Source organism: Arvicola amphibius, chromosome 8 (assembly GCF_903992535.2).
Source record: "Arvicola amphibius chromosome 8, mArvAmp1.2, whole genome shotgun sequence".
Classification (NCBI taxonomy): Eukaryota; Metazoa; Chordata; class Mammalia; order Rodentia; family Cricetidae; genus Arvicola; species Arvicola amphibius.
This window is the reverse complement of record NC_052054.1, coordinates 105,975,542-105,988,751: the sequence shown is the minus strand read 5'-3', so window position 1 is coordinate 105,988,751 and position 13,210 is coordinate 105,975,542. Positions and strand designations below refer to the sequence as shown.

At 42.1% G+C, this 13,210-nt stretch overlaps 1 protein-coding gene across 1 annotated transcript in view; it reads left to right on the top strand.

The window, feature by feature from the left end:
- Positions 1-8,240, top strand: part of Psmd1 (proteasome 26S subunit, non-ATPase 1) — a 77,843-nt gene extending 69,603 nt beyond the window's left edge. Inside the window, exons 22-25 of the mRNA XM_038338916.1 lie at positions 865-951; positions 1,763-1,909; positions 5,775-5,928; positions 8,021-8,240. Of these exons, the coding sequence (XP_038194844.1) occupies positions 865-951; positions 1,763-1,909; positions 5,775-5,921 (381 nt within the window). The 3' untranslated portion in view covers positions 5,922-5,928; positions 8,021-8,240. The remainder of the gene's footprint in view (positions 1-864; positions 952-1,762; positions 1,910-5,774; positions 5,929-8,020) is intronic.
- The last annotated feature ends 4,970 nt before the right edge of the window (positions 8,241-13,210 follow it).

Genomic DNA, 13,210 nt, shown 5'->3' with positions numbered 1-13,210 from the left:
GTCAGCGCTCTTAACCGCTGATCCGTCTCTCCCGCCCTGATATTTATTGTCATGCATATTACCTAATTTGCCTTTTGAAAATGAAGAAACTACAGGGAAACCCTGTCTCGAAAAACAAAACAAAAAAAAAAAAAAAGGAGGAGGAGGAAGAAGAAAACTAACTTCACCAATGGTTTTGAGCATATTCGTTGATATATAAGGAATAATGGATTTACAGAGCTGCACTGGCTATGGTGTTATACTCAATAAAACAAGCAACCTTTTCATGATGCTTATGTGTGGAAAATTGAACTTTATTTTAAGATAATGTTTCACATTAACTATCTGTTGATTTTGCTTTAAGTTTTGTGTATAAGTAGAGTTAATTTTACAACTGACCAAATTCAAGGTAGCAGATGATGAATAGCCTTTCACAACACCTTTATTACTCCATTTTCAAAGTCTTGTTTCCCCTTTGATTTCAAGTGAGATTCATCAAGAAAGGCCTCTCCTAGCTAACTATTGTGTATTACCATTTCAGGTATCTAGTTATGAGAACATCTCTATGGCCAAGAATTTCCTAGTGCTTTCCCCATAAAGCCAACAAGAACATAGCACTTAAGTGTGTGTCTCAGAAGTAGATTAGATGATAGCAGATTCACACCCACGGAGGATCAGAAAGGGAGGGAGTGGTTGTTTTGGACTCAGCCCCAGTAGCAGCAAATGATGTGCCTTAATGTCCTGCTTGCTTTCCCATTTACTCTCCAGTGGTTTTGTTGTTTATGGTTACTGACAGGAAATGGACACTCTAGGACTGTTTTCTTTGGGCTGTTTCTTAGTATGTAGGTGAGAGATTATAACCGTTCCCATTTTGACTGTTTCTAGGTTTCTACTGCTGTGTTGTCGATTACTGCCAAAGCTAAAAAAAAAGAAAAAGAAAAAGAAAAAAAAGAGGAGGAGAAGATGGAAGTGGTAAGTGTAACTCAGTGGTCATATGTTAATCCTGTTGTGGCCAGATTCCTTAAACACTGTTGTACTTTGTGCTTAGCTTTTCCAATTATTTGTCCTGCTTTCAGCATACAGAATCATATCGCTATCTTTAAAAGAAACCCTAGAAAACCATGTCTGTGTTAGCTTGCTTTTCTTGTTGCTGTGACAGTAGCTAACTGTAAGTGACTTTAGAGAGGAAAGAGTTTGGGCTCATGGTTTTGAGGGATAGTCTGTCGGGACAGGAAGCATGGTGGCTGGGGCTTCATCTTTGACCGTGTGAGTGCACAGCATGGCTTGCTTATATCTTAATCAGGAAGCAGAGAGTTAAGGCTGGCAGCACAGCCACTCTGTGTCTCTTAGGCCCATCCCTTAATCCAGTGAGACCCCGTGTCCAGAAAGTTCCCAAGTGTTCACATCCATGAGCTTACAGAGGACATTTCACAGTCCAGCCATAACAGAGTCCATTTGTGGGAAGGACTGATGAGTACAAAACAGGAGTGAGTTCAGAGAGGAAGTCACAGCTAAAAGTCGGCTTTGAAGAACAAAGTTTTGGGTAGACAGTGACTCAATGAAAAAGAAAGACTTTCGAAAAGACAGTGGATGATCCTCTCCTGATCTCTGGTGGTAAACAAGTTATACCGTTCCCACTGCTAGGTGGAGTCTGCTGTCAGTTTAGTTGTACTGTGTATCTGCCACTGCCTTGTAGCTGACAGTGCTCTACAAACTTAGCTGACAGACTCAAGTGATATGGGCCAAAAGTGCTCCTTTGTTGATTGCCTTTCTCCCATCCTAGGATGAAGCAGAAAAGAAGGAAGAGAAAGAAAAGAAAAAAGAACCTGAACCAAACTTTCAGCTGTTGGATAATCCAGCACGAGTTATGCCTGCCCAGCTAAAGGTGTTAACAATGACAGAGACCTGCAGATACCAGCCTTTCAAACCAGTAAGTTACCAATGGCTCTTAGCTGTATTTGCTGGGGCAGTATTAATCTGTAGGACTAGGTAAGACTGATAAATCCCCAAAGTATTTTAGAGCAAGGCCACTAGTGTCTTTAAAAGAAAGAATGTACCTGACAAAAACAAGAATATGCCCCTCAGCTCAGCTTCGTATAGATTTTTGCAGAACTTTTCTTTTCTCTAGTTTTTTTTTTTGTTTTGTTTTGTTTTGTTTTGTTTTGTTTTGTTTTGTTTTTTGAGGAGGGGGAGGAGGAGGGGATTCTCTGTGTAACAGCCCTGGCTGTCCTGGAACTCACTTTATAGATCAGCCTTGCTTTGAACACACAGAGATCCCTCTGCTTCTGCCTCCCCAGTGCTGGGATGTGCACTCTAGTAATTCTTGATAACTGTTTTCCCTCTTGTGTCACAGATTTAGGCACATAACTACAGAGACAGACACACCGGGCTGGATTTTAATATTCTAATCATAGGCTTTGTAAGTGCTAAATGTTTCTGTTCCCTCCATTTGTAAAATAGAAATTATCTTCTTAACTAATAGTCACAGATCAAAAACTTTAATATGCAGCCCCATGTGGTGACACAAACGCCTTTAATCCCAGCACTTGGGAGGCAGAGGCCAGCCTGGTCTACAAAGCAAGTTCTAGAACAGCCAACAGAGAAACCCTGTCTCAAGAAACCAGAAAGGAAAAAAAAAATATTTGTAGGCATTGGGAAACTAGGAACAAAACCTGGCCCTGCCAAGTAAGTGATCACCATCATAATCACACTGTTGTCATAAACATATTGAATTTTAGAATTTAAAAAGAGAATCTTTGTTATAGTCAATTCATCCCAAGCCAGAATGTTTCTTATTAGGAACAAGTGTATATTGGTTACCTTCTCGTTATTGTGACAGACTCACTTGCAGAACTCAAGGGAGGCTTTATTTTGACTTGGGATTTGAGAGGGTATAGTCCATTATGAAGTTTGTTGCAGCAGGAGTGAGTGGCCAGGGCTCCTCACATCTCAGAAGACTAGGAAGTGGAGTCAGGACACAGGCCCAGGATATGACTCCCAAGGCTTGCCCTTATGTCTGCCAGCTGTGCCCTACATTCCAAAGGATCATAAGCTCCCAAAACAATACCAACATTTGGGCACCAAGTGTTTAAACACATAAGTCTGTGGGGGGACATTACACATTCAAACCATAATAAAATGCTTATCAGAAATTTTATTTTTGAAACAAGGTCTTACTGTATACTGTCTCTGGCCTAGAACTTGCTTTGCAGCCTAGACTGGCCTTGAACCAATGGGCAGTCCTCCTGGATAGGGCTCTTCAGTGCTAAGATAAAGACATGAACCTATAATGCTACCCCGACCCAGATTTCTTAAATCTAGAAAGACTTACCAGTAGACCAACCCATACAAGATATCCATATAATTGAGTCTGTGGTTTGAAATATTATAGATGAGATTTCTGAATCATCATATGGGAGTAAATTTATTTTTAACCAATCCAATGATAAATTTAAAACAACTCTTGTTTCGGATATGAGCCAAGGATTCCTGACTAGATTTTCAGCTTACAGAGACAAAGATAAGAAATGTACATTGTTGTGTGGTTGTTTCAAGCTGAAGGTGAACATGGCTGGGTTTGTATCCTGTCCCTTTTGTTTAGTGATGTGACTTAGTAATTCCTTTGTATTTCATTTTCTTCACCTGTAAAATTAGTGCAGTAATTACCTCTACTCTAGTGATAGAGTGAGGGAGGGCATTTCCAGGTCACTCCCAGGTGGATTTCTTCAGGTTGATGCAAGTGCTCACAAGTTTATTAGAGGTAACTACACACATTTGTGAATGTATTAAGTTTTATACATTAAAGGAATGTTTACATTTCTTTATATTGTGTGAATTATTTCTCATCTTAATAAAGATCACTTCTTCATATGTACATTAAATAAAGAAATTTCCCTTTAACCCATTCCAAACTCTGAATGACAAGGTCATCAACATGTTTCTCAGATGGTGCATTGGAAAGAAACTCTGAAGATTGGTGTTTCATTCCTCTAACCCCAGCACTTGGAATACTGAGGCAGGTGGATTCTGTGAGTTCGAGTCTGAGCTCCAGGACAACCTTGACTATATACTGAGACTCTGTCTCAATTTCCACCTCAAAAAAAAAAGTATTATGATAATGTCCCTACTCTGCTTCATCAAGAATTCGCCATCTTAGGTGCTTAATAGCGTTTTAGTCAGCAGAATAGCGAAGGAATTTTTTTCTCCAGCTCAAGAAGTATTAATCATTCTAAAATGCAGCATAAATATCTCTTTAGATATGTGGGTTGTATTGCAGAATGTGAGTGAGATCATTTAGTTCTGATGAACATACTGATGAGAAGTTAGAACCCAGAGCTAGAGGTTTCTAGAATCTTGGAAGTTCTTTTTTAAATGGATATTTTATTCTGCTTGGAGGTTCATCTCCATTTGCTCAACTAGGAATTTACATAAATGTTTAGGCTATGGAGGATGAGGACAGTGATCATATTCTCTGTTGTTTTTAGGCTGTTGGTAATCTAGGCAGATAGTCCATTCATAGAATGGCTTCTTTACAAGAAAAGCAAACTTCTTAAGAGAGAGAGCTATAGATTCTTTGGTGTGAGTACATGTGTTAAGAGGGGAAATGATCTAGAAATTCTTGGAGGCACACCAGTTTTAGAACACAGCAAGGCAGAGTCTTAATGAGCAAAATCAAATTAGTTTCAACTGCAGAGATACTCACCCATATGAGTCCTTTGACTGATGGCCTTGTGCTTCTTTCCTTCCCAGTAATGTACTTTGTAGAAGTATGTTTTTTCCAGATGTGCCTTGCCACTGTTGACTGATTTGATTACAGAGAGCAACTTTCCATTTCCTTTGACACAGGCAAGCAAATAGAATAAGATTAGCATGCCAGGGATGGTTGACTAGTTTGGTGTTTGAATTTACCATCAGCTAATAGGCTGAGAGAGAGCTTAATAGGATTGCTACTACAGTCTACTTTCCTTTGTCTTTCCATCTGGTTTTTCATTACTTACATCACAGTAGTTTCCAAATTATAGTGAAAACTCAGATATTTGTTATATTTATTCTTTTCTCTGACATTCTGGAATTGCTGGAGGAAAAAACAACCTATTTGCAGATTTTCTTGCATCACACAAATAAGAGTGCTTCAAAAACTGTAATTCAGGGCTGGGGAGATGACTCAGCAATTAAAGCCTCAACATATGTTGTGCTGTGTGTGTAGGAGCACAACAAAAAACTGCAATATACATTCATATAAAAGGTCTAAGGGTGCTTGTTACTCTTCCAGAGAACTTGGGGTCTGTTCTTCAAACTCACATAGTAGCTCACTGCTGTCTGTCCTGTCACCCCAGCTCCAGAGAATGCAGTGCCTCTTCTAGCCTCCTCAGCTATCACACACATGAGGTACAGACATTCATACAGACATAAGATAAAAACAAGGTTGTGGGGTTAGTCTCCAGGTTGGGGCTATCTTTTTCCATGTTTGAAACAAACTCTGGAGTAGTTGCTGATCAAAAACTACTGTCTCGCGTGGGGTAGGAAGGTAGTAGAATGCGATGTTGGGACAGTAAACGTTCTACCCGCAGTCAGACTGGGTAGGGAAGCACTTCTGTTGGAATGCAACATCCACATAGAACAGTGTCCTGTGGCCCACGGTGCATTGAGTTAAGTTGGCAGTCCTCAGTGAAGAGGAGTTGTTTTTACCTTACACAGCAAGTGTTGTGGGTCCACTTACCAAGCACCCACTCTGGACGGCAGAGCATTGTGAAACATGAGTGGAGCTTACTGTGTTTTCCTCTGTGTGTGTGCAGCTCTCCATTGGAGGCATCATAATTCTGAAAGACACCAGTGAAGACATTGAAGAACTTGTGGAACCTGTGGCAGCACATGGCCCAAAAATTGAAGAGGAGGAGCAAGAACCAGAGCCCCCAGAACCATTTGAATATATTGACGATTAAGGATGGGGTAAGTGTAAACAGAGACTGGACTTTAGTTTCCTGGCCACCCTGACCCAAATAATCACACAGAAACTATATTAATTCCAACACTGTTTGACCAATGGTTCATGCATATTTCTACCTAGCTCTTACATCTTAAATTAACCCATTTCTATTAATCTGTGATCACTACGAGGTTGTGACTTACCAGTAAGGCACCAGCCTCTCCTTTGGCAGCTATATGACTCTGCCTACTTCCTCTCTGTATCTCTGTTCGGGTTTCCCGCCTGGCTTTACTCTGCTAAACCTTTGGCTGAAACAGCTTTATCAACCAATAAAGTCAACACATACAGAAAGATATCCCACATCAGGTAAGTATTCATCAGTCACTTCTGAAGGAAAGCAAGAATAATGCTGTTTCGCTTCTCCTCCTTTTATTTGCTCCTTATTTATCCAGATAGCATTAAAATTTTCCCTTTCTCAGGCTGGAGAGATGGCTCAGAGGTTAAGAGCACTGGCTGCTCTTCCAGAGGTCCTGAGTTTAATTCCCAGCAACCACATAGTAACTCACAGCCATCTATAATGAGATCAGGTGCCCTTTTCTGACCTGCAGGCATACATGGAGGCAGAATGTTGTATATATAATAAATAAATCTTTTAAAAAAAAAAAAATTTCCCCTTTCTCAACCCATCTTCACATGTGCACTTTTTCTTTCTTCTTTGACTTTGTGCTGTCGTGCTCTGCTGACTCCTGAGCCACTAGTCTGTAGACTCTTCTTAAAAGTCTTAAGGAGCCAGGTGGTGGTGGCGCACACCTTTAATCCCAGCACTCGGGAGGCAGAGGCAGGAGGATCTCTGTGAGTTCAAGGCCAGCCTGGTTTAGAGTGAGTTCCAGGACAGGCTCACAAAGATCCTACTGTCTATGCCTCCTGAATGCTGAAATTAAAGGCGTGTGTACACATACTCCTACGGATTTCCTCTGTCCTTGTCCTCTTGGCAGTGATTCTGGCACTGGAGCTTCAACGTTCACATGTTCTGTAGAGCTATAAAGACCCTGGGGTCAAACTATACCACAAACACCTCTGACTGATGAAAGATGATAGATGATTACACCAGCTGTTTAAAACGGAGGTGATAGGGGTTGCTGGAGAGATGGCTCAGCAGTTAAGAGCACCGCCTGCATTATATGAAACTGTCACTCATTTAATCTCTCATTTTCTTTTATAATCACATATTTGAAAACACATACAGAAGATATGTAATTATTTCTTTAATTTCACTAACATAACAGACATTTTCAGAAAAATGGGAATTACTTTTACTCTTTAAAGAAAGTAGTCAGCCAGGGAGATGGTCATGGGTAAAGGCTCTTGCCACTATCCCTGACAGCCTGAATTCAATCCCTAAGACCCACAAGGTGGGAGGCAAGCACGGACTTCTGCATATAATCCTCTGACTACCACAGACATGTTGTGCGCACAGGTACCACGTACTACAAAATAAATAACATTTGTAAAAAAAAAGAGAGAGAGAAAGAAAATAGGAGCTCTGTCATCTATCATTTGCTACAGTAGTATAAAAAATATATTTAGGGCTGCGATTGTAGCTCAGTGATGGGGTATTTATTGACCATACACAAGGTCCTGAGTTCAGCAACACACACAAAATGTACAAGTTGCTAATCTAGCGTAGTGTATGCATTAATTAGCAATTAATGACAGGACCTGCCCTGCCATTATTTAGAAAGTAAAATCCTGTCTCAGAGAGTGGAAGGTATGTAGTAAGTGCTCTGCTTTTCACTGCCTAACATGCTTGTCCTGTGATCTCTCAGGACTGACTCATAGTGGCCATTTCAGCCTTTCCTACTGCCTCTCTGAGACCAACCTGTTGTATAGTTCAAGACAGTGGCTTAGAAGTACACAGCTAGAAACTTTTGGGTGTATTTTAAAGGGTGAAATACTTAATTGTTATGAATTTGGAGAGCAGAGCATCACAAACTGGTGTAACAGGGCTGTAGGTGCTGAGTGGAGCTGGATTTAGATTTCAAATAGTAATTTAAAAAAAAAAAAAACTTCGGGAATAATGAACAATGTCAACTTCTGCCACTTTCTTTTTCCCAGGATTTCACCTGCTCAGTGAAGATGTCTATCCTGGCGCATACTGAAATGTCTGTGAGGGAACCCACACTAGACCTACTCGATGCACGCATCATTGCCTACGCTGACCTAAAGAACCTGTGTCCTGAGTCTTTGGTTGAGAAGAAGATACACAGCTGTTAGTGTGCTCTTTCACAGAATTTGGTTTTCAAATAAATATATTAAAATCTCCAGATCAACAAGACTTTAGTTGGTTGGTTTTTCTTCTTTTCTTTTCTCTCTTTGTTGTTATTTTTGTTGCTTTGTATTTTTGAGATAGGGTCTCTCTGTGTGTAGCCCAGGCTGTCCTAGAACTCACTAGACCGGGCTGGCCTTGAACTCATAGAGATCTACCCCCCTCTACCTCCTGAGTTCATTTGACTTGTTTTTCAACCTGTTTTTTTTGTTTTGTTTTTTATGGATCTGATGCCACCACCATAAGCTAATAAGCTTGCTAGCATCTGGCCATAACTCCAGCATTTAGGGAGCTGAAGCAGGAGAGCTTTGGTTCTTTGACTTAAGCTTAGGAGACTAGATTTTAAGAACTCTGTTGCAGTGCTGGAGATTGAACCCAGGGTTTTCTGCAGCTATACAAGGGCTGTATCACTAAGTTATGAACTATATCCCCAGCCCAAATGTGGAGAAAAATGAATAAATAAGCCTCTAGAGAGGTCAGCCCTAATGCACTCATCTATCCAGTCTTGTTAGGTCTGGGTCTAAAGGTTACTGATTTCCAAGGACGGTTCCACATAGTTAATTTCATTGTATCCCCTTCTTTGTAAATTCCCTGTTTCCTCAATATCAGATGATTCTATAAAAGAAATTATCTAATTTCCTAGCCTCTCATTAGCTATGCCCTTCCTGTTCAAGCTCTTAATGTTGCTTGCATTTCAGACAGTTCTCTTACATTTCCCTTAATCTATGAAATGATCGAAAAACAGAAGTGTCTTGAGTACACCATCATCCGGAAGTAAGCAGTCTGGGAAGAGGTAGTATATTCACCACCCTGCTTAAGGAAAGAGCACGGATTCTCATTAGGCAGTGCACTTGGATCTGAGTATCATGAGACTTTCCTGGTGGATTTTGTTTTTCCCTAGATTTCCTGGGAAATGCTGAAAGCCGACAGCAGAATAAAGTCACGTGAAAAGGATAGGAGTTAAAAGTTGAGGAGAGAAGACTGTAGAAGAAATCAGAGGGTGGAAGGCAGAAATTATCCCCACCCAGATGTTACTGGGTCTCACCTTTCTAGAATGAAAGGCTAGTTAGGCTAACTAACAACAAAAAGGTGGAAGTAGATGATTTGGTTTCAGAAGCTGGGTCTGGTCTAGCATCCCAGGCACTCTACAAGTCTGTAGATGAAGGATTCTGCCCTTTACAACTCCTCTTTGTGAGCCAGGCCCTTCCTTTCAGCCCAGTAGGAGGCTGAGGCTGGGCGCTGGAAACTTCAAGCCTAGCTTTGATTATATTACAAGACCCGGTCTGGAAAGCAGCCAGACATCTCCATCACCCTGTGGCATGCTCCACTATTCCTCCGATGACTTGGACCGCTCTTCATTTCCCAGGCCGGACAAGTGTTGGTCTTAATCTGGACAACTTGTGCAGGGATCTGTTGACACTTGCACAGGTCCTACTTGGTCTGACAGCTCTAACTCCTAGATAGCCCTCAAAGTTATTCTTTGGTCCTCTTCTTAATCTGCTTTGTCTAAGCAACACTTCTATGCCATACCGTCGTTGTGCCCGTGATAGGTATCCTACCCCATTCATGCTCCCGGCATGCACCTCCAGCTGCTGGGGCTTCCTCATCTGGGCTGCCTGAATGAGCACAGCATATTCAAGCACAGTTAGTACTCTGCCTTCTCTACTGCTTTGGGTTCATTCCTCCGCCTCGCTGCCTACACTCTGGGCCTCTGCAGTGACTACAGTTTCACTCTCCTTCCCCAGTGCTCACTGTCCCAGGAGAGTACTACCTCCAGAGTCAGCCCACTCTCATCCTTTCTCCAAAGCCATCATTGTAAATCATGTTGGTCTCCTGCTTAAAAACTTGCTGAATAAGCTCCAAATCCCCTAATATATGTGCATCTATGTAAGACTCGAGCTGCTGCTCATCTCTGCAGTCTCTCTGTCCTCCCGCTTCTCTATAACCTGCCCTTTGCATATATTATCGCTTCAACCTTAAGTGCACAACTCTGGGCACTGCAGTTTTGAAAGATGTATGTTTGTGGGGTGTGTGTGTGTGTGGCCCATGGAGGCTAGAGGCATCCGATCCCCCAGGAGCTAGAGTCGCAGGCACTTGTGAGCTGCCTCAGCAGTGTGGGGAAATGACCTTGTGTCCTCTGTAAGAACTGCTGAACCATCCCTCCAACCCAGCTCTACACCATTTTACCTCTAGATCTGGTATATATGCAGATGATCCTTGACTCACATCTGATCAATGTAAATTGAAAGTATGTTTTATACATCTACAGTAATTGTAGCTTAGCAACACAATACCACCGAGGAGTACCAGTTGTCTCCCTTTGTGACTGCATGGCTGGCTGGCAACTGTGGCTCACTGCTACTACCCAGAACTCCCAGAGGGCTGGACTTCACATCACTGGCTCAGGAAAAGACCCACAGTCAAAATTTAAAGTACGGTTTCATTGGCTATATATCACTTTCACGTCATAAAACTGAGGTGTGATAAACCAAACTGTGAGCCAAGGACTGTCTTCAGTAGATTAGGTGTCTTGTTTCTGGAAACTTGAAGGAAGCCATCCCTGATTTCTGCCACCTAGGTAAGACCATGTAAGGCCTCTTATCCTCACAATGTGTCACCCATCATTCATTGCCTCGTTTCTGGCCTAACTTCTCCCATTTTTGTCTTCTGTTGTCTGTCCATAGTTGTCTTGCTACTGTTCATTTATGTAGGCTCACTATGAACTCACAATCCACCTGCCTCAGCTTCCCAAGTGTTATACTAGAATTTCAAGCATATGCTATCATATTCAAGTATGCCAGCACTAACTACGTTTTTAAGAATGCCTTGTGACCCTGGCTACCTTTTCCTCGCGGCACACCCAACCACCTTGTTTATTGTCTACTTCTCCTCCCCCTGGTGGGTATATGGGCACAATGAAGACAAAGCCTGTTTTTAAAGATTGCCCAGTTACCAGGTAGTTCTTGTTTTCTCAAAGGAAGGAATTTAGTCATAGATGGTTTCAGCAGAAGTTTTCACCAAACAAAATATGAAGTATACCCTCTGGAGAGACTAGTGTGGACGGATCCAAAGGAGAGGAACAACACAAGCTTTCGTGAATGCTAAGGTGGGTGGCATTTTCTGCAGGGTAAAATGTCCCTTTTCCCCTTCCTTTTCCCAATCATGGTGGCATATATCCCTTTAGGATATTTTTTCCTCGTGTTCTTAGGATCCATAGTGTGAGTGAGATTTTCATGAAGCCTTTGGGGCTTGCACATCTTTAGTGCTATGTAGCAATTGGAAACCTTTATTTCTCATACAGCAGGAAGAGCCCAACTGAGTTGCTTTGTTGTTATTTGGTTTTTTTTTTGAGACAGGGTTCTTGGTGTGGCCCTGGCTGTCCTGGAACTTGCTCTGTAGACCAGACTGGCCTCAAACTCAGGGATCTGCCTGTCTCTGTCTCCAGAGTGCTGGGATTAAAGGAGTGCCCCACCACCACCTGCTGAGCCTAACTAATTTAATTGCAGTGGCATTGTGACATCATTACCTAGCTACTGAGATAATGCCGTTTTCCTTGGTTACCTTCTATCTGCCTACCAGGTCTCAGCCCCACTCCTAAAGTCCAGAGCAGTTTCTGACTTTCTGTAGGCACCCAGTAAATATTTTTGCATGGGCAGATAGCAAAGTGGGTTTTAGTTCCCAGGTACCAGGCCCTACTTCAGCAGCCTTCACGTGGTCTTTCTGAATCCTTACCGTTCTACCGTGAGATGAATATTATCATCCCAACTTAAAGTGAGACTGGAGAGTGGGAAGGGTGGAGAGATGACTCAGTGTTAGCAACACTTATTGCTCTTCCAGAGGACCTGAGCTCAGTCCTCAACACCTATGTGAGGCAGCTTACCTCCATGTGTAACTCAGCTCCCGGGGATCTAGGGCCCCTCCTGGCCTGTCAGGGCATCTGTATACACATACAGCATAAATCATACACACACACACACACACACACACACACACACACACACACACACACTAAATAAAAGTAAATCTTTAAAAGAAAGTGAGATTTTAGGACTAGAATTAGAGTCAACGTCTCTTTAAGCACAAGATTGTCTGTCTTCTCCTTGACAGTCTTCTTTTATGTTTGTTTTCTTTTCTTGTTTGTTTCTCTGTGTGGCCCTGCTGTCCTGGAAGTTGCAGTGTAGACCAGGCTGGCCTCAGACTCACAGAGATTGGCCTACCTCTGCCTCCAGCATGCTGGGATTAAAGGCATGCACCACTTCTGTCCAGCTGAACCTGAATTTCCAATCCTCTTACTGCAGTTTCCTAAGTAGCTGGGATTGCAAGTGTACCCTGTCAAACCCCGAGAAACTCAAGAGATTTTGTTTCCAAGGTTCATAGAGTCATATGCAATCCTCTAGATCAACTGTTGGCAGGCAACTATCCCAGAGAACATAGCAAACAGGGAGCTTGCCAAATAATGTAGCCATGAGCCTGATCTTGGCTTTTTATACACAAAAACTATATCCTGGTTGACTCACTTCAGAATAGTTAAAAGGGACTTATCACAGCTTACTGGCTGCGATACAGGTAGTCCAATAGCTGTCTACCAATGGAAGATCCAAGAATCCAGTAATTGTTCAGTCCAAGAGGCTGGATGTCTCAGCTGGACTCCAGTAGACACCTGAATCCTGAAGACGTAGGTGCTAATGCAGTGGTTCTCAATCTGTGGATGTCAACCTCCACTGGGATCGCGTATCAGATATTTACATAATAATTCATAGCAATAGCAAAGTTATGGCTATGAAGCAGCAACGAAATAATTTTTCAGTTGGGGGTCACCACAACATGAGGAACTGTATCAAAGGGTTGCAGCGTTAGGAAGGTTGAGAACCACTTCTCTAATGCCAGTGAAGGAAGAGCAAGAGCAAGCAGTTAAAGAGAAAAAGATTCCTTTTTCTGTGTCCTTTATATAGCTCGACCTCCTGCAGAAGGTGTAGTCC